This window comes from Pollachius pollachius (genome assembly GCF_949987615.1).
Source record: "Pollachius pollachius genome assembly, chromosome: 5".
In the NCBI taxonomy this organism is placed as follows: domain Eukaryota; kingdom Metazoa; phylum Chordata; class Actinopteri; order Gadiformes; family Gadidae; genus Pollachius; species Pollachius pollachius.
In genome coordinates, this window is record NC_136938.1 from 21,141,380 (window position 1) to 21,166,392 (window position 25,013).

The 25,013-nt window shown below is 44.6% G+C and overlaps 1 protein-coding gene across 1 annotated transcript in view; it reads left to right on the forward strand.

The window, feature by feature from the left end:
• The first annotated feature begins 170 nt into the window (after positions 1 to 170).
• Positions 171 to 25,013, forward strand: part of galnt2 (UDP-N-acetyl-alpha-D-galactosamine:polypeptide N-acetylgalactosaminyltransferase 2) — a 40,823-nt gene continuing 15,980 nt past the window's right edge. Inside the window, exons 1-2 of the mRNA XM_079736905.1 lie at positions 171 to 443; positions 24,497 to 24,581. Coding sequence (XP_079593031.1) covers positions 348 to 443; positions 24,497 to 24,581 — 181 coding nt within the window. The 5' untranslated portion in view covers positions 171 to 347. The remainder of the gene's footprint in view (positions 444 to 24,496; positions 24,582 to 25,013) is intronic.

Sequence of the window (25,013 nt, forward strand, 5' to 3'; positions counted from 1 at the left end):
CCATTCCCCTATGCCTCTCAGCAAGCGTCGTCCCAACCCCCCACAGCACGTAGTATGGCTCGGCAAGGCACAGCAAGCCACTGAACACGGCTGCCAAATCTGTCCCTCCTCCGTGGCTGCCTCAGCCGCTGCGTGATTGGATTAGAGCGGAGTAGCCTTTCCCCTCTAACCCCGGTGATGTTGGCTGGCTGCTTCCTGCTCTCTTCGCTTGTGCTGACCGACCGACGAAGCCTTCCGAAGCCGCACGGCGAAGCGTCCTGAACGGCCAGCCAGGACGAACCGTTGCTAACAGCGAAACCCGAAACCCGCACATCTTGACACTCAAGACAAAAGAAAAACAGTCCGCGATGAGGAGGAAATCGAGAATACTGTTGTGTTTTGCGGTGCTATGGGTTTTGGGAATAGCCTATTACTTCTACTCGGGGACATCGTTGAGTCGAAAGGTAGGATTGCCTTTGCTCGCCTGCTTTTTCTGAATGCATTAAACATCACAACCTGTAAGCCAGAATTCCACTGATCTACGGACGTTTTCCTGCCTCTGGCAAATATGGTGAAATATAACCTATATTTGCCTAAAAAGATTGGAGGCATGCGTATGGGCCTTTTTATTATCTGGCTGAGCATTGATTTTTCTTTTTGTCGAAATCTAATGTGGGCAAGGGCAGTAGAGTAGCGGCTAGTTTACACTCACCGATCCCCCGCTGTTCCGACTGCCTTTTCTGTGACATTAAAGTGCATTTAAGCATTTAAGCATTTTTTAACATGCAAGTGATGTGCCTCTTCACACAAACGCCTTTTTAATTCCCCAAACACACTTGATAAGATGGCCAAAGCACTAACTATTAACCGGCTTGTCTGGCACACCGGGCCGGGGGCTTTGGACTGTGGAGCACGTCATCATAAGCCACTGCAAGCAACAGCAATGGCAGTGAGAAAGTATGCATTTTTATAGAGATAATGTCACGGGGATGTGACATCTACACAGGGTTTAACTATTGTTTGATAGTTATAATCGTTAGGCTAGAAGACTTTCCAACGTTTTCAGCTTTTCACTAAGTCGTCTTTAAAATGCTTCTTGTGTTAAGCAATCAAGTAGGCGACTACCTACTCTCACATGGACACACTGTACTTTATGTATGAATAAGTTCAAAACGGGACTATACGTCCCTACGCTTTATAATGCACATGACAATTTAAACAAGGCTTTACCAATTGTTTTGCTATCGTTATTCTATCTTTTGTAATGATTTTAGTCAGAATCCAAACGTTGCCATGTATGTTTACTCCAATGTTTAAATTGTTGTGAAGAATTAATAAAGTACACACAAATAGAGGTGTGCTGTTTAAATAAGTACATATATTCCGGATACAGACCGTCTTAAATATTGCTGGAATATTGAACCCAGGGTGTGTGGGAGTCTGTGTGGGTCTCTGTGTTTGCACAGGATATTAGTTATCCCTACCTTCTCGATGTGTGTATATGTCTGCGTGTGCATGTTTTAATCTTCTTGTACATGTACCACCTGCCTGTTATCTACTTCACTGTTTGCTTTGCTTCAGTCAACCAAAGCTGTTCTATTGCTTTTCCATTAACTTGATAAGCGTGTGTGTGTGTGTGTGTGTAATTTGTTCATATTTGTTAATTTTTTGCTTATTTATTTAAACCAAAACTAAGACATTTCACCCTTCGTACAACGTTTCATGACTCAAATTGACCTTGCTTGCAAACTGTCTAGAATTCTTGACTTTCGTTGATAAACGCAACAAAAATACCCAATCATTTCCATTCCCTAGCATCCAAGCTACTAAGATGTAGCCTGCATTCTTTCTGTTATTCATGTCAGAAAATAAAACATAGAATATGTATAAAAAATGATGATTTAATAACTTGACTCTAAAGTTGTATACAATTCACACAAGTGTTGTTTTTAAATGGTCAGTCGATAAAGGAGATTGAGGTTGAGGTGTTTGTGCCTGTTCAGCATCAATGAATATTGCCCTGGTAAACAACCCTTCGGTTTCACCCCACTCTAGTCACTATCGCTTATGGTGTGTGAGGCATTTAATAGAGCCTCCGCTCTGTTTATGTTTATGGGCTGAATGGAAATGCATTTCCTATCAGTGGACAGTAAACTAGAAGTTATCTTGTCACACATAGGCTCTGAGCACCAAGTTGCCTGAAGTAATTACGTTTTTGGCGGACAGATGCCCTGTTTGACAGTAAGCGTGGTATAGCCTTTCATGATAACATCTTTGTGAGCTTTGCTTAAGTGTGGTGGTGGCATATTGAAATGTCACATAATGGCTTTGAAAATAAATAATCGTTTTTGTATTTTCTGTCATTGTATTACAAACCTGCTTTGTGTGTCAAATTAGAATCAAATGGAACAATATGTTCAGACTGGAGGTAGGCCGCCAGGGCCACGCAACCAATGTGCTCTCAAATTGATTTCTCTAACTTAAAAAATAGATTGCCCTAATGAAAATGAAATGAAGTGCAACAGTTGGATGAAGTGTTTCAAGGGAAAAGGCCCAAATTGTTCACTGTGATTCACCTCTGCGACAATCCTCATTTCCCAGATTTGTTGTCAATTGGATACCATCTCATGCTTGAGTTATTTTCCTGCTAATCATCAGTGTGATGACAGACAGATGAATGAGGGGAGTGGGCGGGTCCTGACCCCCCTGAGAAAACTAAGCGACACTGATTTTATCATCTACCCCCATTAAGTCACATTATAAACAATGCTTGTAATCATAATTAAATTCCATGAAATGCTGTAATCAGCGTTGCAGAGCGGCACTCCTCCATCCCTTTCTCTCCGTTGCCCTCTCTATCCCTTTCTCTGAAATGCCTGGTCACCTACCAGTCCACTCTCCTGCAGGGTTTCTCAGCACCCTAACTGAGACCTGGACAGATTAATGTGGGGTCTGTCTGCTCTTTGACATTACAGCCTGAGGTGTAGGCAGAAGATAGAACGATGCTAAGGCTGGCGTTGATTTAGAAAGTGCAGAGGGCTCCCCTTCGAAGTGAAGCTTTCTGTAGCCCCAAGCCTGATTCCTGACCTGTCTTTGCTTGTCCAGAGCTGTGGCTTCATCGGTAGGCCAACCTGTATCTCAATGTGCCTTGGTATGCCGTTTTCTTAAAATCCCATAGGGCGCCCCCCTGTTCACTACACTACATTCAAATACATTAATACAAGGCAAAGTGTGTGCATGTGTGTGTGTGTGTGTGTGTGTGTGTGCGCGTGAGCGTGCCCTGTGGTGAGGTGACTCCTGTAATCACCAGATTACAGGAGTCCACACACACACCACTAACAAGTGTGCATATATTTAGGCTACATACTATTCCCCTACACACTGGGACCTGGCTCAAGCTGCTAGTCACTATTTAGTAGTTGCTAGCACTGCCAAACTCTGTTTCCTGGCCGGCGTGACTCAGGCCACTCGGTCCAAAACAGATGTTCAGTCTTCTGTACGAGTTTAGGATGAGTGTTACTCTTTTCCACGAGAGATGGTGCGAGGGAGATCTGTGCCGTGATATCTCCACTGGTTTGCACCATGAGCCATGGCCATGAGATTTCTAACTAGTTTAATTACACTTGCCAGGTCCCTTTTGGCCCTGTCGCTGGAGTTTTACTCCTAAAACACTTGAGGTTCCAGATATTTCTCCTGTTTTGTACATAAAAGTGGCTTGTGGTAATATGTCATACTTCCAAACCTATCTGACCAATCCAGAATGCAATGGGGTTTGAAAAAAGGAGCTGGCTTTCATGATCAACCCCCCCAATATTTTGAATATTATATATTTTTGTAATTATTCACTCCTGTGTCCCTCTTTCTTCTGGCCTGGGAACCAGTCGATTTATGATAGATCAAGTTTTCTTCTGGCCCTCCTCCCATTCAGATAGATTTCCAGCGGACCTGGCCCCAGTCCGGCCAATCTCAACCATTTATCTCCTATGGGGCGGGTTTGATAGGATGACAGAGGAGCGCCCTACAAGAGCGCTGATGTTTCATAATCAACCAAGATGCATTTGGAACACATTTCGTTGCTTTGATTGGCTGTAGGTCAATACAATTGCATCCAAAGATAACGTGTTAATACACATCTTCTAATTGTCTGGTGATGTCAGGCTTGGAAGTTGTCAGAGTGATTCTAATCACAACTTTCCCACACGCACGCTGGAGTTGGTTTTTGTCCCTGTGTGACGGAATACGGACTGCTAAATGAAGAAGGGGAATTTGAGGTCGTAAGAGAGAAACAAAAGGGGGAACAAGGAAATTGCACGCTGGAAATGTAGATGTGCATGTGTGTAACGATCCCCGTATGAGGGGATCATGAAAGTTGAAATGGCTTTTCATGAATCCCATTGTTATCACAGTTCAACAAGCATGAATCGTGATATTGAATCTTGTTCTAAACGGGTGTCTGGGATTTTCCAGTCCGTAATGTAACTTTATCAGTGTTCTCAAGTGCAATCTATCCTTGTTGTACTTAATGTGAAAAACAGTATTTTCTTTTATTTCTTATTGTTCATTGTGTCCTTCTTGCTGCCTAACACCAGGCCTTTTTACTTATCTAACCGAACTACTGTTCCGTGACATTTATTTTTTCTATTTTTTTAAATGAGTTTTTCCTTTGCTCTATTCCTCACAGACTGTTTTAATGTTCACTCTGTTGTCCTGATCTCCAGCTATTGTTGTTTTAACAGGCTTATCAATAACTCCAATGAATCATTTAAAGTCACAATGTGTAATATTTAAACTACCTCTTGGCTTAAAAGAAAGCCCCCCGCCTAGTATCTTGGAGGGGCTCAAACGTGTATTGTGACTTTTATTTCATACTTCCAGTGTATAAAGTATTGTTGAAACTGTTGATTCTTACCACTTCAGAAGCAGTAATGTCAATTTGGCTTAGTTGTTTTTACAATTTGAAATAGAACCGTTGATTTTAGACGAAAACCGCGATTTTAGACCGAAGCGTATAACGTCCAAGTAAAATAATTTGAGATACATTTATCAACAATGTAATACACTCAGTTAGTGTTAATGAGAGGGTTGTGAAAGCGGGAGGTGGCTTTGCTCTGCGATGGTCTGAGAAGTAGCAGAACATCCGCTCAACTCAGGGTGGATCTATATTTAGTTAAGATACATTTCACTGTGGAAACAGACTCCTATGCAAAACAAAAAAACCCTCTCATCCAGAACTGGCTGGCCCACGCGTCATATTTAGACACTTGGCGTCTCATCCTTCTGATCCATTTCTATTAAACAACTTATCTTTTTATGTTTTATTAGTTTTTTGTATTGTATGTGTTTCTATTTTTAAACTTGAAATTAAATGATGAGACTTCGCCAGCTGAACATTCTCTTCGAAATGGACATGTATACACTTTGTAATTGACTGAGATTTGTCTTGTTTGGACAGAAAGACAAATGGAATGAAGGTCTGAAATCCTGACCTCATCAGGCTAGCTCACAGAGATGTTTGGTATTTGATTGGCTGCCTTCTGGAAAAAGGAAATGAGCAAATATTAGCTCCACTTCTCTATTATTAACTTAATAAAATGAATATAATAATGATGTTATATGAGTTGACATGCACAATGTTTCCCACGGGGGGGGAGTGTAATCGGGCTATCGTGCGCCATTTTTTTTGCGGTTTTCCTTTGTAGACGCGTTGAGAGGACCGGACGATTCCGCTGTCTGTGCGTGATTGCGTGTGCATGTATCAGCAGTGGCGGTGGGTCAATAGAGGGCGCTAGGGCGCCGCCCCTCCGTGAAATATTCACCTGAATATATCTGCCAACTATTAATCAACTATTATCAATACGAAATAAGTCAACAAAAATACATACCGTTTATCCTCGTTTAATTGTGTGATATACTTGTCAATGCTAGCAACCATTTAAATGCGTCTGAACGTCAATGATTTGGACTAGGCTAGTTATTGGTCATTCAAAATAAAGCCCTCCTCCAAGTCAGGGGCGCCGGCCACGTTGAAGTCAATGTAAGCTCGCTAACCTTTTGCTGTCTATCAAGCAGAGACAGCTTTTCATTGGCGCAAGAAAATTCGCCCTCGGGTCGCATCAGTGTGCGCCCCAGGCCAATGGTATCGCTTTTCTTTTTTTGTTATCACCACATGATTGGACAATTCAGCGAATCAATCAAATAGGCCACCTCCCTAAGCAGTATTCGTGCAACACAACCACATGTAAAGAAGAGATAGAGTGCTAACTAGCAGAGAGTTATAAGCACTTTCCACCCTTTTCAGTGGAGGAATTGGACTCCCCAAGCAATGTTATAAGTGTAAGCCCCAGACCCCAGACCCCAGACCCCCTGTCCTTTGTCTATTAATGTGCCCCACCAACATTTTTGATCACCAGCCGCCACTGTGTATCAGTGATACACAGTTATTGGTTGATCCAATTGTGTACCCGCGCACCATTGGCATGTATGCGCGCTTGTCTGTGTGCGTGTGTGAACGAGAATGACAGGGAGAAAGAGTGCTATGGGGAGATGAATGAACGGAACGATATTTATATTTCAAAATCGCGTAATTTTTAAAAATAAAAAAAAGCGGAATCATTTTTTGGCGCTCGGTGTTCATTCTTTGGCGCTGCGCCACACATTGGTCTATGTATGGGAAACACTGATGCAATCAGTAGCCTGCGGTGCCCCTTTATTTCGGTGGGGCAGAAACTACTGGCGTATGACCACACCCACAAAATAAACGAATAGCCTAATGTTACTGCACGCTTTTGAAGTGCCATCCGCAACAATCGTCATATGATGTCGGGCTAATTAGAATAGCCTATGTGCAATGGAAACACCAACTCTGCAAAGTCAAAAATTTCAAAGGACAAATTCGACATTATAGGGAAGTTATTTCTTCCATATTTTATTTTAACAACCTAACAAAAATTTAACAACAGGCTTAGCGAGTGCATTGCAAATACATCAAAAGTAGAAATACAAGTCATCAATCAAGCAGACCTTCGATTTGGACCTTGGCCCGACGATGTGTGCAAATCTCTCAATAACAACACTTTTGAAATCAGGTATTTCTCAATAACAGCTGTTTAAATCAGGTATGAAATCAGGTATACAATTTTAATACCTGCTGAAATAAATAAATAAACAGGCTTCAATGCCTTAACAATTCCAACCGAATATCCCAATATATTTTTTCTGTCAATAGACAACATAGGCAAGTGCACTGCAAATAAATTAATGAAAAGTAGAAGGGCCTTTCCTAGGGCTGCTGTGGGGAAATCGTCTGCGTATTCAGGAAACACTCACTGTCAAACAGTACAGCTGCAGCCAAGTGTCCAGTAAATGTAAATCTATCTGTTGCATTGGCAATTACAGTGTCACACACTCCATATCCAATTCTCTGCAAGTCTGGAGCGCCACCACGTCGAGGTGCTTCAGGAGTGAATTGCGCAGAAATAGAAGGCGCTGAATCGCGAACTTTTGAAATTGAGCTGACAAAGTTTTCTACAATCCTTTGAGTATGCACCACAGCAATGTTTCTCCTCTGAAGCTGTGCAAAGGATGTATCTACACGGGAGAGTATGGTATGGAACAGCTCAAGATAAAAAAGGAATTCTTTGTCACCGAGCATTCGGCAGTAGCCCTTTGCCTCTCTGATTGAGATTGCATCTAATTTTGGAGATACTCAAATAGTATTAAAGCATTCCAGCAAGAGATCCTTATTCTCATAGACTAGATTTGTTTGAAACTAAAAAATCTCTCCTGCAATGTGTTGGCTTCGTCTATGCAACGAAACACAACAACGAATTGGCAATGGGTTAAAACATCAGTCGTTTCATCGGCCTGCACTGCCAGGAATTCTGTGTTTTCCAGATCTTGTATAATGCGTCCCTGAATTACATCAAGCATGCAATCGAGAAGCTCATTCTGAATGCGGTTGGACGTACCTTTGTACACCGTTGCCTTCTCCAGATGTTCTCTCATTGCGCTATCCAATGATGCTACTAAATCCACTAAGCCCAGGAAGACACCAGGGTTATCTGATGATTCAGACTCGTCATGTCCTCTGAGAGCCAGTTCGAATGCTCCACAGAATTATACACAGTCAATGAGCTTTGACAGAATGTGTCGGTTATTTTCGACCTCCTTATTGTGATTCCTCACACTGACATGATAGCCCTCGTCCAGCTGCGCGGCAATATTAGCTTGACCTAGCATGGCAAGTTCATTGAACAATGTAAATGTGCTTTGCTTGGCTCATGTTTCTTAGCTCGTTCTGAAAAGTGGTCGTGGTCCATACATCCCCTTGTCGTGGGCACACACTTGCTCGGAAGAGTAGACATGGGTAACAAAAAACGGTGTTCCTTTTTGAGCAATCACATATCCATTTTTTCTTCTCATACCAAGCTCGGGAGAAAGTTCTGTTGTACGTTTTCCCTCTATCCTTCGTTTGTTGGCTAACATGAATAGCCGGTTTGTCTGGTCCAAGTTGTTTGATGGCTAATTTCTCTTCAAATTTCAACCTATCAAATGGGTTTTTTAATAGAGACGTTAATCGCAGGTGCAACACCACTCTCCATGTCTGCCGAAAGACGAAAGATACAGGCGGAGTAATTCGATTTTAAACAACAACAGTCCTAGAATATGACCTTGGGGCAGACTACTTTACGACCATATGGGCGTCTTATAGCGCGGATTGCAATTCTTATTGCGGCCTGCAGGGTTATGCGAGAAACATACGGAGGGACGCGGTCCCTCCTAGAATTGCCACCATCAATTTGATATCAACAGACCAAAAATAGTCGGAAAGCCTACAGAAACTATAGATGGTTAATGTGACAATCACATTATTAAAAATAAACTTGGAGCAATGATTTACTGAGGAACTATTTATTTTGGGAGCATGCTTTTGCAGGGAGTTCGCCGCCCCACCTGCCCATATGGACGGCACGCGCCACAATACTGGCATCGTTCTGTATAGCCTAACTAGCATAACTGTAACAGCAAAAGTTTCAATTATATTGTGGGTTTAATTCCCAGACTGGCAATAGTTTTTTGTGACTGACGACTTTAATTGGTTTAGGTTCAAGGGATGTTAAGGCACACAAAAAGGCTATCTGTGATTGACTGTGGAAAATGCTGGCTAAGGGCTATCATGTAATGGCCTGAGGATAACCACTAGGCACATTTGGAGGGTGTTCTGACCTAATCATTCTGCTGACTGTTTAAATAACCTTGCTGCATCTTTGTGTTATAGCAAGTCTTGGTTACTATAAATAAACAAGGACTCCATTGTGTCATATCATTGCTTTTGTGTGGGAAGGGTGTGGGGATAATGATAGTTGATAAGTCCACATAATGGTTCCGATGGCATGTTTCATGTTGTTTGTTCACCCCCCCCCCCCCCCCCCAAACTATCTTCTCAGTTTTGGAGGAACCTAGAAATATAATAAACCATACAAAATAGACCTTTGCCACACAATTCACATAATACCATAATTCAAGAAGATGACGGGGCCATTGTACGAGTAATTCTGTCATTGTTGCATTTAAGCTGTCAACGGGGCATTAGGACACACTATATCAAATCTTGAATGGTTTCTTTGTATTATCCTGTGACACTGTGTTCAATGTGACAATGGTTGAGCTCTGCATCTTCTCCCCAGCTGGCTAAACGTCAATGTTCCCACTTTCCATGTAGTTGTTCTGTCTCCTTTTTCTCTTTTATTCTAGCCTTCTCTCACCCTGACTCACCCCATTCTCCTGTGTTCTCGCTCTGTGCTAGATACTGGTTACCCCTCCCCCCCCCCACTCAGCTCTACCTCTTTACTGAAGTCGATGAGAAATGTAGTCTGGTCTCTTGCCACACTTTCAAGTAATTTGCTTCAAGGGGGAACCCGGTGAAAACTGTACTGTTCATCACCTGGGACACTCGCAAACTAGCACAAGCTTTTTCTTTTCCCTTTGATGCAGTTTTGTTGTACTGCGTTCACTTTCCACGACCGAAGTGGGTTGAGTTGGCTTTCCTCGAGGCTTGGCCCGCGCTGAAGCACATGTGATTACTTCAGATCCTGTCAGGATGTGTCTTGAAATAGCTGGCTGCTGGCCACCTTGTTTAGCTGACGATTGTTTTGTAGCGGTTCCCCTCCTCCTGTGCACAGTGCTTGGCTGTCTAACATCATGTTAAAGGCATGAATAGAGCCTGGTCTAGCCAAACAGATGCATACGGAGGCTCGTTAAAGTGCTTTGATCCTCCAAGAGATCCCATGGCTCTCCTTAACCCCTCAGGCTCCCTGACCTTTCACCCCCCTCTCTCGTTATTTGATGTTCTTCCCTTGTCCTCCATTCGCTCTGTAAGTTTCATATATTTTTATTATGGTACATTCATCACATGCACGCACACGCGCATGCACACAAACACACGCACAGAGAGAGAGAGAGTTTACACTTGTCCAAGCTAATCTATAAATGATTGGGGCTTAAATTGCGGTTTCGAGTTTGCTATTGGAGATCAGAGGCTCCACTTTCGCACAAATAAATAACTTGTCCTATTGCGTACCCCTCGGTTAAACTAACTCCCCCTTCAGCTATTGGCCGCTGTGTGAGTAAAGAATTTTGGTGTGCGGTCGCTGTGCCCAAGTTGTATGACTTGTTTTATACCCATTCATATTAAAAACGAACCAAACTAATGCCTCAGTTGTTCAGAGTGGCATTTGTAGTGGGCTACCTATATTGTCATTGAATGCAACAAAATATAGGATTTTGATTGCACACTTGGATTTTTTGTTTTTTTGTAGATATAGTCAATAACGTTTTGGCATAGATGGAGAAGAGAGAAACAGTCTGCACAAAATGCTTTGAATATGAAAATGTACAGAGAAGTCAAAAATCAGCCAAGCAACCCCAAATCTGTTTTGTTAGAAGTACAACAATCACCAGAGGGGGCTTTGAGACTTGAATAACAGTGGTCCCTAATTGCGTTTCCTAGCAAAGACGGTACACTCTGAACTGCCTCATACAGGAAAGTGTACCCTTGTATATATTGTTTTTTAATGAATGAGCTATCCCTCCTTGGCATGAGGCAAAATGTCTCCTTTTACTTGCCAAGTTAAACAACATGCTTAACTATGTATGTTTTACTATGTAATTAGACATAATGAACAGTTGTACGAGTAGTCATTCTCCAACATTGATGTTTTAAAGGCCTGCTTCTCGATGGATATTTCCATGTTTCACAGACCAAAATTGGGGCCAGCTGCATGTATCTGTATCAGTGAAACCTTGTCTTGCTCGAAACCACATTGATAATGCTCGGGTGGGGCTTTGTCGACCAGTCCGCTGCTAGACACTATAGAACTAGAATAGACCCCGGCTCTCAAAATAGGCTACAACCCATATGGATCACAAGAAAGTGGAAAGTGGTATTTTAGCTTTCACGAATGCTGCGTTGTGACAGGCTACTCGACGACGCCGGACGGTCATCAAGCTGAATCCACATCAGGGCTCTGTGAAGGCCCCACGCCTCCAGGCGACCAAACCGCCGATAATGAGTCAGCTGAATGAGGGCTGAATTCGGCTGTGATTGTCATGTGATGGATGGGGTCTTAAGACACACATTTTGCCAACCCCCTGTTGAGTCTTGAGTGCAAAGATTATTTCCTAATCTTTTTGATATTATTGGGCCAGTCTGTCGTAGTGTGAGGGCCTTGAGGGGGACTAACACTGAAATCAACCACACGAAGTTCCTCATAACGGTCAACTCGGCTATCTGGATTAAAATGTTGACGTTAATAATGAACCCATTATTTTCTTCCTTGTAATTTTAAATGGCTTATCCTGCTGCCTAACTTTTCACCAGAGCAACAAGTCCTGTTGTCTAAACATGCAGAAACGCAGGCTTGAAACTGTTCTCGAAACCTTTAGTCTCAGTAGAAATGATGGGGCCTGTGCTCATGAGAGGTGTCGATAAATCCAGCAGCTATTTTAAAGATATACCGTGGGGACATCAATCACGTCTAGGTGAATAGGTAAGATACCCTTGGGTGTACACTACGTGATGGTAGTGTACACCCAAGGGTATCTTACCTATTAACCTAAACCCCTATGGCATCTCAAAAACAAAGGCAACAGCATGACACAGCCAACAAACAGGCAGACAATGGCGTGATACAATGGAGACAGGCAGGTGCAGGTTATCAACATTTAGACATTTACATTTAGGGCATTTAGCAGACGCTTTTATCCAAAGCGACTTACAATAAGTGCCTTTGTTACAATATGTACATTTGTCATAAGAAGTGAAACAATATATCGCTGTCGGTACAGTAAAGATGTTCATAGAACCAAGTGCAAGTATTACAATCGCTAGGCTAACCCATTCCCCGTGTAAAGCAATGATGGCAGCTACTGTAGATGCTACACAATATCAAGGCCTGATGACACTGATTGGCTATCAGACAGCTCCCAGGTTGGACGATGGTGGAGGGACAGCCAATGGCGTGAGACCTACAGAGAACACAGGAAGACACAGGAAAACAACCACACACGTAACACCCCCACCCATAAGAGCAAACATCACACGAGAAAGGGCATCGGCGCACACATTTTCGGAGCCCTTCTTGTGACGAATCACCAGGTTGTACCCCTGCACAATCAGCGCCCACCGCATGAGGCGCTGGTTCTGATTATATATCCGGTGGAGAAATACCAGGGGATTGTGATCCGTGTAGACCACAATAGGCCTAGAACTCGATCCCAAATAAACTTCAAAAAACTGGAGCGCAAACAGCAAAGCCAGAGCTTCCTGTTCGATAGTAGAATACCGTCTCTGGCACTCATTGAACTTCCGCGAGAAGTAGCAGACCGGATGGTCCAGACCGTTGGAATCCTCCTGGATAAGAACAGCACCGGCGCCTACATTACATGCGTCTACCTCCATCTTGAACGGCTTCTCAAAGTCAGGAGCCACCAGAACAGGGGTACTACATAGCAGAGCCTTAATGGAAACAAAAGCGTGTTGGCAATCTGGAGACCACGCAAACGGGACCAAGGGGCTCAACAGACTAGTCAGCGGGGCGACAACAGAGGAAAAATTCTTACAGAAACCACGATAGTACCCAGCCATACCCAAGAAGCGGCGCAGCTCACGCCGGGTGGTGGGCACTGCGGAGGCAGTGATAGCAGTCACCTTAGCCTCCAAGGGGCGCATTCACCACCCCCAACCTGTTTACCAAGGTAAGTAACGGTAGCCCTACCGAACTCACATTTAGCCAAATTCAGTGTCAAGGAAGCCTCTGCCAAACGCTGGAACACTGTTGTCAAGGTATTTACATGGGCGGCCCAATCAGACGAATACACAACCACATCATCGAGGTATGCAGCACAGAGTGGGACGTCAGCTAAAACGATATTCACCAAGCGCTGGAAAGTGGCAGGTGCGTTCCGCATCCCAAACGCCATCACAGAGTACTGCTGAAACTTGTCTGGAGTAACAAATGCAGAGATCTCCGAAGCATGAGCAGTGAGTGGGACTTGCCAATATCCCTTTAACAGATCCAGCTTTGTCACATACCGGGCAGACCCAATGGTGTCCACACAATCATCAATACGCGGCAACGGGTAAGAGTCAGGAATCGTGACTGCGTTCACCTTCCTATAATCCGTACAGAAACGGAACGTGCCATCCGGCTTGGGTACCAAGAGGCATGGTGAACTCCAAGGGCTAGAGCTCGAAGTCGCCAGATTATTCTCTACTAAATAAGACGCTTCCTGCGTCATGATCAACCTTTTTGTAGCGTTAACGCGGTATGGATGCTGCCTGATAGGTGCTGCACCTCCCACATCTATATCATGTTTCAAAACGGTGGTCAGGGAAGGAACATCACCGAACAGACAAGAGAACCCACGTATTAGGGCTACCATGTCAGCCCTACGTTCCTCAGCCAGATACGAGTCAAGAGATAACAGCATCTGAGAGTTCAACAACCGAGGGGTCTGTTGAGGAGCACTCCGCAACTCCAATCCATCCTCGTCACCCTCAGTAACCTGGTAGGAGCTTGGAACCAATACAGCTGGAACGGCAGACTTGACCGTGGGACCCGTAGACCCTTCTACGGAGTCCTCATGAGGAGTAACTTTTGCATGATACAACTTAAGCATGTTGACATGGCAAACTCTTGACTTGCGCCTCCGATCTGGGGTCTGTACAACATAATCTGTCACTCAACTTCCGTCCCACATAATAAGGACCAGAGAAACGGGCAGAGAGAGAGGATCCGGGAACGGGCAGCAGAACTAGAACCTGGTCACCTGTCTGCAGTGAATGTGGGACAGCCTTCTTATCAAAGTGACGCTTCATCCGCTCCTTTGAGGCGGACAGAGCTTCCCTAGCGAGGGCACAAGCACTGTGCAACCGTTCACGGAACCGGCTCACATAAGTTAACACATTCTGAGAAGAAGCACTACCCGAGCTAAGCTGGTCTTTCAGAACTCTGAGAGGGGCGCGTACTGTGTGTCCAAAAACAAGGTCAGCCGGACTAAACCCTAAGGACTCCTGAACGATCTCACGAACCGCAAACAAGGCAAAAGGAACACCCTCATCCCAGTCCCTCCCGGTCTTGAGATAGTACTTTCGCAGTATGGATTTAAGCGTTTGGTGCCAACGTTCGAGGACACCTTGAGACTCAGGGTGGTAGGCACTGGAAACTCTATGTGTAATAGACAAAGATGTCAATACCTGCTCAAAAAGGTTAGAAAGGAAATTAGTTCCTTGATCAGTTTGCACAACTTTCGGGAGCCCAAACGTTGAGAAAAACTTAATCAAAGCCTTGGCTACTGCCTGAGCAGTGATTTCCGAAGGGGAATAGCCTTGGGATAACGTGTAGCAACACACATAATGGTCAATAAAAACTGGTTACCAGTTCTAGACTTAGGCAATGGGCCAACACAATCAACTAACACATGCTCAAAAGGCTCACCTAACACGGGTATCGGACAGAGAGGAGCGGGTGGAATAACCTGGTTTGGTTTTCCTGTGACCTGACAGGTGTGACAAGTACGGCAGAATGCAGCTACATCACGTTTCAGACCTGGCCAAAAGAAGTGCCTTAGAATCCTGTCGTAGGTTTTTGTGATGCCTAAATGACCAGACCATATGTGACTGAGCAAGTGATAGAATATCCTGTCGATATGCAACAGGTACTACAATCTGATAGATCACACTCCAGTCACTTTCTGAATCAAGAGATGAAGTCCACTTACGCATGAGAAGAGCATTATCTAGGAAGTAACCCACCTTACCGTCGACATCACCACCCGGAGTAACAGCCTTCACATAATCCTGCTCCAGTGTAGAATCTATCTTTTGCATCGCAACCAGCTTATCACGAGTTATCGGTAGAGGCAATGGGTCGAGACTAAGGCCAGCACACTCGACGGCATTGTTCTTATCAGGCTGTGGAGGGGGCACAGGGGTAGCACCAGTAACCTCATTTGTGTCCCCTACTGGGACAAGAAAGGAGTCGGATAGGTCAACCACATCACTCAATGGTCGGGACTGTGCCCGTGTAACAGCACCCACTGGAAAAATCCCAGGGAATCTCTCGGCTAACTCATCCACAGCATTAGCTTCGGGACAGTCCAATACCTCCAACATAGGCAGCACTCTGCCTCCAGCAATATCATTGCCCATGATAAACTAAACGCCTTTTACCCGCAGGTTATGACGTACCCCGACTTTGAAAATTCCACTGACCAAATCACATTTTAAATGTACCAGGTGCAAGGGGACTGGCACAAACCCCATCTCTACGCCCCGAACCAAAACACTGGAACCACAGAATGAATCACCTGACAATGGCACTACATCAGAGAGAATAAACGACTGGGCCGCCCCAGTGTCTCGGAGAATCTGAACCTTTTGCTGGTCCTTTAGATCACCGGTCAGTGACACGAGACCACTCAAGATGAATGGTTTGTAGCTGGGGTCAGGAAGGTCAGAAACGCACACATTCGGCATAACTGCCACAAAGCGAGAAACTGTACTTATCAATCCAACCCCCTTTGGTTGTTGAACGGGCAGTGGATGATTTCTCATACGAAGCTGACAGTCAGCAATTAAATGGCCATGTTCATGACAATAAAATCACTCCCGTTCCTCCCTAGAGCGTAAAGGAAGTGAAACTGACTTGCGAAACTGAGTGGTGGTCGAGGTAGATAACACATGAGCGGGCTTGTGGGTCAGTACAAACTCGTCCGCTAACACAGCTGCCTGGACAGTGACGTCACTTTTTGCTCATTCAAGTATGTTACTATTCGTTCGGATATACTATTCTTAAATTCCTCCATCAGGACTAATTCTCGAAGAGAGGAAATATCTGTAGTTTTAGTGACGGTGCACCACCGATCAAACAAGGTGGCCTTCTCTCGAGCAAACTCCATGAAAGTACGATCAGGAGACTTTTTTCAACTCCTAAACTTTTGTCTATATGCCTCAGGCACTAACTCATATGCACGAAGAACAGTGGTTTTAACAATTTCGTAATCTAGACTGTCCTCCAACGAAATGGACGCCAACACCTCTTGAGCTTTACCAGATAGTTTACACTGAAGCAAGAGGGGCCACACCTTTTTAGGCCACTGCATAGAAACTGCGATGCGTTCAAACACACCAAAATAAGAATCGACTTCCGATTCCCGGAACTGCGGAACCAAAGCCATTTGTTTAGTCACATCCAATGTGCCAAATGAGCCAGCTAGTGGAGAAGAGAGGGTGGTTTGGGGTGAACGCGCCGCACTTGCAGCCTCCAATTCCTACCTCCGTAGCTTCACCTCCTTCTCTGCCTCAATCCGTCAAATCTCCAGTTGGAGTTGTAGTTGGTGCTCACGCTCAGCTTGCCTCTCTCTCTCCTGCGCCTCCATATTCAAGGGGGCCAACCTTACTTTCAGACGGGCGTCCTGAGACGACATTGATAAAGTAGGTGACAATGGATGAGGTAGACGCATGTAATGTAGGCGCCGGTGCCGTTCGTATCCAGGAGGATTCCAACGGTCTGGACCATCCGGTCTGCTACTTCCCGCGGAAGTTCAATGAGTGCCAGAGACGGTATTCTACTATCGAACAGGAAGCTCTGGCTTTGCTGTTTGCGCTCCAGTTTTTTTAAGTTTATTTGGGATCGAGTTCTAGGCCTATTGTGGTCTACACGGATCACAATCCCCTGGTATTTCTCCACCGGATGTATAATCAGAACCAGCGCCTCATGTGGTGGGCGCAGATTGTGCAGGGGTACAACCTGGTGATTCGTCACAAGAAGGGCTCTGAAAATGTGTGCGCGGATGCCCTTTCTCGTGTGATGTTTGCTCTTATGGGTGGGGGTGTTACGTGTGTGGTTGTTTTCCTGTGTCTTCCTGTGTTCTCTGTAGGTGTCACGCCATTGGCTGTTCCTCCACCATCGTCCAACCCCTTGTCCAATCTGGGAGCTGTCTGATGGCCAATCAGTGTCATCAGGCCTTGATAACCTGCACCTGCCTGTCTCCATTGTAACACGCCATTGTCTGCCTGTTTGTTGGCTGTGTCATGCTGTTGCCTTTGTTTTTGAGATGCCATAGGGGCTTAGGTGAATAGGTAAGATACCCTTGGGTGTACACTACCATCATGTAGCTTTTCCTCTGGTATCACATCAGGTTAGAAGCGGGGCCACCCTCTGTAGGTATTAGCTAGGTTGTATGTGTGCACTAGTTAGTTGTCACTTTATCTTGTTTTCTTTGATTTGGCTCCGCTTATAGTTCCCTATTCCCCTTGGCGGAATGCTCGCCAAATAAATATACCTATGTAACTAGTTTGCTGTTGTGCCATGCGTTATTGTTCTCCCAGTCAGTCCAACAGTTACATGTGTTATGGTTCCCCTACTTCCCCCCTAGACGTAGCAAGCGAACATCCTGGAGCCGTAACAATGTGTTTTAAAGTTGACCCCGACTTTCAAAGTCTCCTAGTGTACAGGAACCGTAGCTAAATGTTAACCTAGCCTCTTTACCATTTGGAACCATAAAAGTCAGTGGCAACAATGGCTCATCATTATACTTTCATTAATGTGCTTTATTGCTTTTTTGATCATGCTGGACTTGCGCAGCGGGCTGCCGCTGTGATCGCTGAGACGTGAGTGATGGTGAGGGAGTGTGGATCTCCCCGTGCTATCAAGATTAATGAGGGAGATGGCTATCTGCTTCGGGAGGCTTGGCAGCCAATCTCGTGGATGCAGTGGGATCTTCATAAATGCTTCGGCGGCTCACTCTGATTTATAACTGTGGTCTAGCCGTGCTTTACTTTTTAATGGATTGGTTGTTTCTTCTGATAGCTGTGCTTAAACTTTCCTGAAACCCTTTTGCTTAAGCAGTTATCAGCTTTTCAGATAAACAAATTAATGGGGAGTAGGTTTGAGGAGTTTAACGCTCGAACCCAAAGGACAGCATTTGGAAAGCACTACACTGCCGCATAGCATGCGACACAACGTTCATTCATCCCTCATTGCGCAGGCACGTGAGATGCATATAGCTCACATGGTTTCCAGCGGTCTACGTATCAATTATTGTTTACTCATCTCTGGGTCCTCATAAATCTCCATTATTTTCACAATACATACTAGGAAACTTACCCAACCAGTTGAAATTAGTTAAGTCACCATCCCTTTTCACCTACTTTGCATATAAATTGTTTGTGATGTTTGTTAATTGTCACCCATTAAAAAGAAATCTGTGATTTCCCATTAAGAAATATCAGTAAGATATACTACCAACTGGAATAACATTCCTTTGGTAGGCAATATAAAGGTAGACATCAGAAATTCTAAATGAATTATAAAAAAGCGTTATACAAGTCTGGTTTGCATGATGTACACTATAATTCAAGGTCTACACAAAATATGTATTTGTTGATTCAGCCGCAGGTATGTTGTATTTTTTAACAACTCCCGTTCTGTCACAGGCGACATGCCGTGACACATTTAAAAAGCGCTCTGCTCCCAGTGGTATCTAATCTACACATGCCTGAAGTTTGGCTTGAAACGCAAGCACACACGTGCACACACGCACAAACTTCTTGGTTTTCTCCTTGTATGGAAAAGAAAATATTCATATGTTGCATAATTTGCTGGACTTTCACACTAGACTCCGGTTGGATGAGGTCATGCTATGGCACTGGGTACTGCAGTAGCAGCTATCCCTTTACTAACACAGAGCTCATTGTCCATGAAATTGCTTCTGCTGGTTTCCTACATGTGTGTTAGAATAATTTTTTTTCAACAACCTTTGTATTTAACCTTAACAGCGTGTGTGTGTGTGTGTGTGTGTGTGTGTGTGTGTGTGTGTGTGTGTGTGTGTGTGTGTGTGAGATACACCGTCATCTGAAATCAACCTTTCTGTTCTTATGTTTATTTTGTTACTGGCCTGCAGCTTAAACCTGCACCTAAGTGTAGCCTGAAAAATCGCTGTTGTTGGCATGTAGGGACAGAACCCTTACTGTTATGGGGGAGGGAGGCATCAAAGGCGGAGAGAAGACCGGGTGAGGAGCCAGAGAGGAAGCCTCTGATGAAAGAGCTTTGATAACTTGAGTGGGTATTTGAAGGTCCCGATTCCCCAGCAGGGCAGTCTTTTTGCCACCTCCTCACCCTCGTTTTTACCCCCTTTTGCCTCTTCTGTCCCTCTACTTCTCCTGCTCCTTTTGCACCTCCTCTCCCACCCAGGAGTGACCTAATTTTCTCTCTCTGTCTCTGTCTCTCTCTCTGTCTGTCTGTTTGTCTGTCTGTCTGTGATGATTCAGCACTTCTTTTTCAGTCTATCCTCCGGTCTCTCTCTGCCCCTCTGTTTCTCTACCTCCTCTCCTTTTAACTCTTCTCCTGCTGGTGTCTGCTGTCCATCCCTCTTTCATCATCGATGATCCCCTGTGAGACACACACACACCGCCCCTGCCTGGTATGAGTTTATAGGGCCCTGGGTCTCTCTCTTAAGAGTTCACCCTGCTCGCCATTTTTTGTTTGTGAGGCTTGTCAGCTTTAAAAGGCAGGCATCACACAGCGGTGCCTCTCTTCCTCTCTTTACTGCCTACTCCTCTTCCTCCTCCCCCCTAGCTCCTCACACACTGTTCGCTTCTTCTGAGTCAAGGACCTTCTACACCAGTGGTCTCAAACTCGCGGCCCGGGGGCCAATTGAGGCCCGCGGGGTGATATTCTGTTGTCAACGATCACATAGCCAACGTGATCTAATGATAAGCCGATCATTATCTTAGATTGGGTCAGTTGTGCTCATTTTTTCTGTGGAATAATTGATGCGGCCCAGCCCGACCCAGACTCTACCTCCGGCGGCCCCCAGGTAAATTGAGTTTGAGACCCCTGTTCTACACAATTGGCAGTGCATGGAGACTTTGGTGCTCCTGCATTAAGCTCAAGTCACACCAGTAGCCAGTTGTGGTGCATTGGGTTTCTGGTCGGGGTACATTCCTGCTCTTACTACTCAAACTGCCAAGTGAAAGTGAAGGTCTGTAACTAATGTTTAATGGGAAGTGAGAGTGCACTGGTCATTACTAGTAAGAATCTAAACGTAATAGCGCCTGGTATACCAGTCGATGACCCCAGATTACATTTGCACAAGTACACAGGTTTTCTCAATGGAAAATATTGTATTCGTCAGCTGTTCACCTCGATCTACTTGGAAAGGTTCTTGGCCATTCTCCTAATCAAATCCTTGAGACTAGCTGGTGTGTGTGTGTGTGCACACAAATAAAGGGCAGATGGGATTTCTCATCTTTCTCACGCAGCAAACCTGTCACATTTTTTGTAGCCAAACCATGACACATAAAATCTTGCAACCGTCCCAGTTGGTAAAACACATGTAATTAAAGGAGCTAATGAGGATGTCTGGTCCCGCTGAGACCACACCGGTGAGCATACATATTGTTCGCTAGTAGGGGAGTTTGAGTGTGAAGATAATTTTTTTCTTGTATGGACGTAAAAATATAAACCGATTTAACACGTGGCTTTAGGTTAGGGAGGGCAAACAGGAAGCTGATACATGTGTGAGTTCACACCTACATCAACACAGTACACACATCTACATCAAAACACATCCACAATGTTCAAATGTGCTTGCTCAATTTTCAGATGGGAAAATTGATGTGCAACAGATGACGAAATGATTTGCAGTCCGGTCCAAATTGTGCAGAATGAATCTAGCAATGTTTGAGTTTGACTCATGCTAGTGAGTACAAATGCCGCCGGGATGGGCTGTGTTTGTGCAGTGCACTGTATGACGATGATTCATCAATCTGTCATTTGTACCCTTTTCAAAATGTACACAAATGTAAATCTCTCATTTGCTTGCTGCAGAAAACTTTCCTAGCCGTTCAAACTGAAAAAAATATTGATGAAAGAAATGTCTCCTCGTGTCCGTTTCATTTAAAATTATAAGTCCAATGCGCATTGATGATAGAATGAGTCATTTAACTTTTCAACACATTTAACAATTTCATAAACGGTGATATTGGAGTTTGCTAGGTTACTCTCTGTCTTGTTTGTTTTTTCTTCAAAGGTCACTGATGGTAAAAATAGGCTTATTCAATGCTTCTTTGATGTAAGGGATTCAAATTTAGAGGGATTTTAATAACTTTCTCTTCTGTTTGGATTTTGTTCAAGTTGAACCCTTCTGCTCTGCCATTGCCCACAGCAACAGCAACAGCAGCACCATAATATTGAATGTCAACGCAAACGATTTGGCAAACCATGCTACTACTTGACACAGATCTGCATTCAATTCGCAATCCACTAATGGGGGAGAGCTGACTCAAACAGGCTGGAGGATCTTTTTGCACCATAACTGATACGATGGCAATGGAAATCCACCTTTTTTACACACCAAAATCCAGCGAATGCTTTTCTTTGTGGGTGGCAATTGTAGTGCGTTGCCTGTAAGCCATGAACGACAGGACATGAGGTTATTTCGGTTAACACAACGTGTGGCTTGGTCTTCAAAGCCAGTGTCGGGGCTGCCTAACGGGGAGGCTGTTCTCGTTGCTGTTCAGAGCATGTTAATACTCCTGCCAAGGCTCTGGCTCTTGGTCCCTGGTTGCTTCACGGTGGCCTTCCACTGGACCCTCAAGATGGGTTCTCTCAACTTCTCCCCGAAGCCTAGCCTTTGCATCTGGCAGTTCTGCTTATTGCGCAACTCTTGACTGCTGGCTGTAGTAGTCTCCTGTCGGATGTGAGATGTGATCAGATAGCATTAGAATGCCTGCTGGCTCTCAGAGACTTGGACGCATACTGCTAAATTAAAATACGATACACAAGTACTTTCATCACAGTTTATAAACCCTCAGTGCTCATGTTACTCTTAATGGCAGTGAGGCGTGTTTGTGTGTGGGTGTTTTAATTTGAGTTGTATATATTGGGACCTAAAAGTTTCCAAGGAAGACAATTTTGAGATTAGCTAATTTTGTCATTTCCCCCTGTGAACCAGACTCTCGGAGTGGGCTGTCGGTAATTTCTCGTCTGCGGTCTGCCGACCGGTGTACTGCGTATTATGCGCGCTCTAGAATTGTAACAAACTTGATTTTTTTTTAAGAACCTTCACGTGACCGACAGACGGAGCGGCCGTCCATGTGACAAGAGTAAAGAGTGGGGTAGAAGGGGTGAACCGCAGGCGAGCAGAGGTTGTCAACAGAACGGCAGAGCACGCAGGAAGGACCATGGAAAGAAGAGATGTTTCTGTCGTTTGTATGTGTATGACGGACATATTTTCCAGTCACCTGAGCTCCAGGGCTCTCCCTACCATCCGCACACATTGCCTGGCGACATCCTTCAATGGGTAAAGAGAGAAAAGAGCAACCCTCCTGTTGGCCGATCCTAGATGGTACCGCGCGTTCTTTAACCACCAGGTGTGAGAAACGGAGAGTAAGTGAAAGTCACAAAAATGAAAAATTGTGGCACGAAAAGACCAGCAAAGCAATGTGCCGACCTTCATCAAAAGCGATGCAAGTTGCACGATGATAGCGCTCAGGGGGTTTGGACGGCGACCCACCCCTCCAAGATGCGTATCAAAGCGGGGGGGGGAACCAGTAGACGGCGCGGTGCCAGGAGGACGCGTTTACAGCAGTGTCCGTGGTGTGGTGGTGTTGTTTCAGGAGAGTTTGGGTTTGGTTAGGGTGGAGTAGAGGCTGGATGGGTGCCAAAGTAGGAATACGTGAATCACGTGTGAATACAGCGAAGACATGGAAGGATACAGTTAGTTTTAGATTGAGGTTTATGTTTACGTTGAGTCATCTCGCAGACTCTTTTATCCCATGTGATTGCCGGGAATTCTGAAGGCATGTAGTGGTTGTTGAGCTGCCCTCTCTTTCTGCCCTCGTCCGTGTCACTGTTTCTATCCGGTCTCTTGGTTTGAATTTGGCCCATTTGTAACGGTTATATCTTACAAACCGAACCATTTACTATTCTGAACCATCTATGGTTATCAAAGCTAGACTATAATAAACAGCTTGCTCCACACATAATTCAAGGGAATTTCCCCCAAAATAAAATACTACATTGCTGTGATACATTTGCAGCAGAGCTAATATTTACTCAAACTGCACTTGAAACTTAATTTCCTCAACATTTTGGCTCGCTGACTTCTCGCTCTTAAAACATAAAACAGACGGGAGAATCTTCATTCTGAACCGGGAGGGAGTAGCCCCTTACTTTGAGGCACCGGGGATTTCATGTGATGGCAGAAGAGCTGCTCCACTTTAGCCTTGCACGCATGCTGTGTTTCACTCCCCCGTCCACTGAATTAGATGAACTTGCATGAATCACTGTACTGTAGAACGTGTGCTCTGTCCTCCGCATGCTCTGAAGCTGTCTGAAAACGAATAAGGCTTCCATGTTTCACGTGGATGCGTGCAATCTGATCGACTTATTAGGCAGTGTGACTGGCTGGTTGATCAGAAAAGCACCACACACTCACTCCATTGCTTCAAGTATATTTTGAGCATTTCCAAAAACAATTCGCTCAATATCGTCTTTTTGGAGCCTGTTCACAAAATATTTGATTGATTGGTAAAAGTATGGGTCTGAGTAACCAGTGTTGGTTCGTTGGTCCTGGAAGACAATGGATGACATAATAAATAAACAGAGGACATTTATGATTACATAGAGGAACTTTTCAGTTTCCTGCTTTGATGACAGCTTTGATTAAGTTGTACAGTATCTTCCTGTATAAAAGAGACTCGCCCTCTTTCTCTTTCTGTATCTTTCTCTCTTTTTCTTTCTTTCTCTCTCCTCTTTCTCGTTTTCTTTCTTTCTTTCTTTTTTTCTTTTGTGTTAAATAGTTTTGGAGCGGCTGGATCCAAAAACTTTTTTTGTCTCAGTCACATTGGATCAGCTCTCAGATACTCACATCTCCTTACACAATCGTGCTCGGGTATGACTTTTGATGTGTGTGCTCACAATGTCTCTCTTGTGTTCTGTTGTTGTGGCAGGATGACTGGGGCAGCAACGACTCGTCCAGCCACAGGCAGGCTGGCAACTCTGAAGACAAGGCGAGTCAGGAGACTCTACCTCCAGGTTAGATACAACGCTCTTCATTCTATTGTATCATTCACGCTTTACTGCTCGTTTTTGTCCGTGTAACCATGACCACCTCCTGACTCCACATGTTAATCCTGCCCATTATGCCATTAAGTCTCCTTAACTCCTTAATTGAGCTTAGTCATAAAGCTCAATTCCCCACAATGCGTCTTGCATTGTGGTTTGCAAGCGTTTTGCACACCGTCTAAAATCTGCCCACTCATCATGGCACCAACCCGGAGACCTATTTTGTGGTGGGCGATGACATGTCAATCCATCCTCAACCCTGCCACGGTGTAATTACATAGCAGGGGGGAGGACGTGTTCCTGCTTGTCTCAGGTAATGCCTGAGACACTCGGACTGAAACCTTGTCGGCACTTAATGGATTTACCAGTGAGTTTCCCTCCGTGCGGTACGTAAAGAGGCTT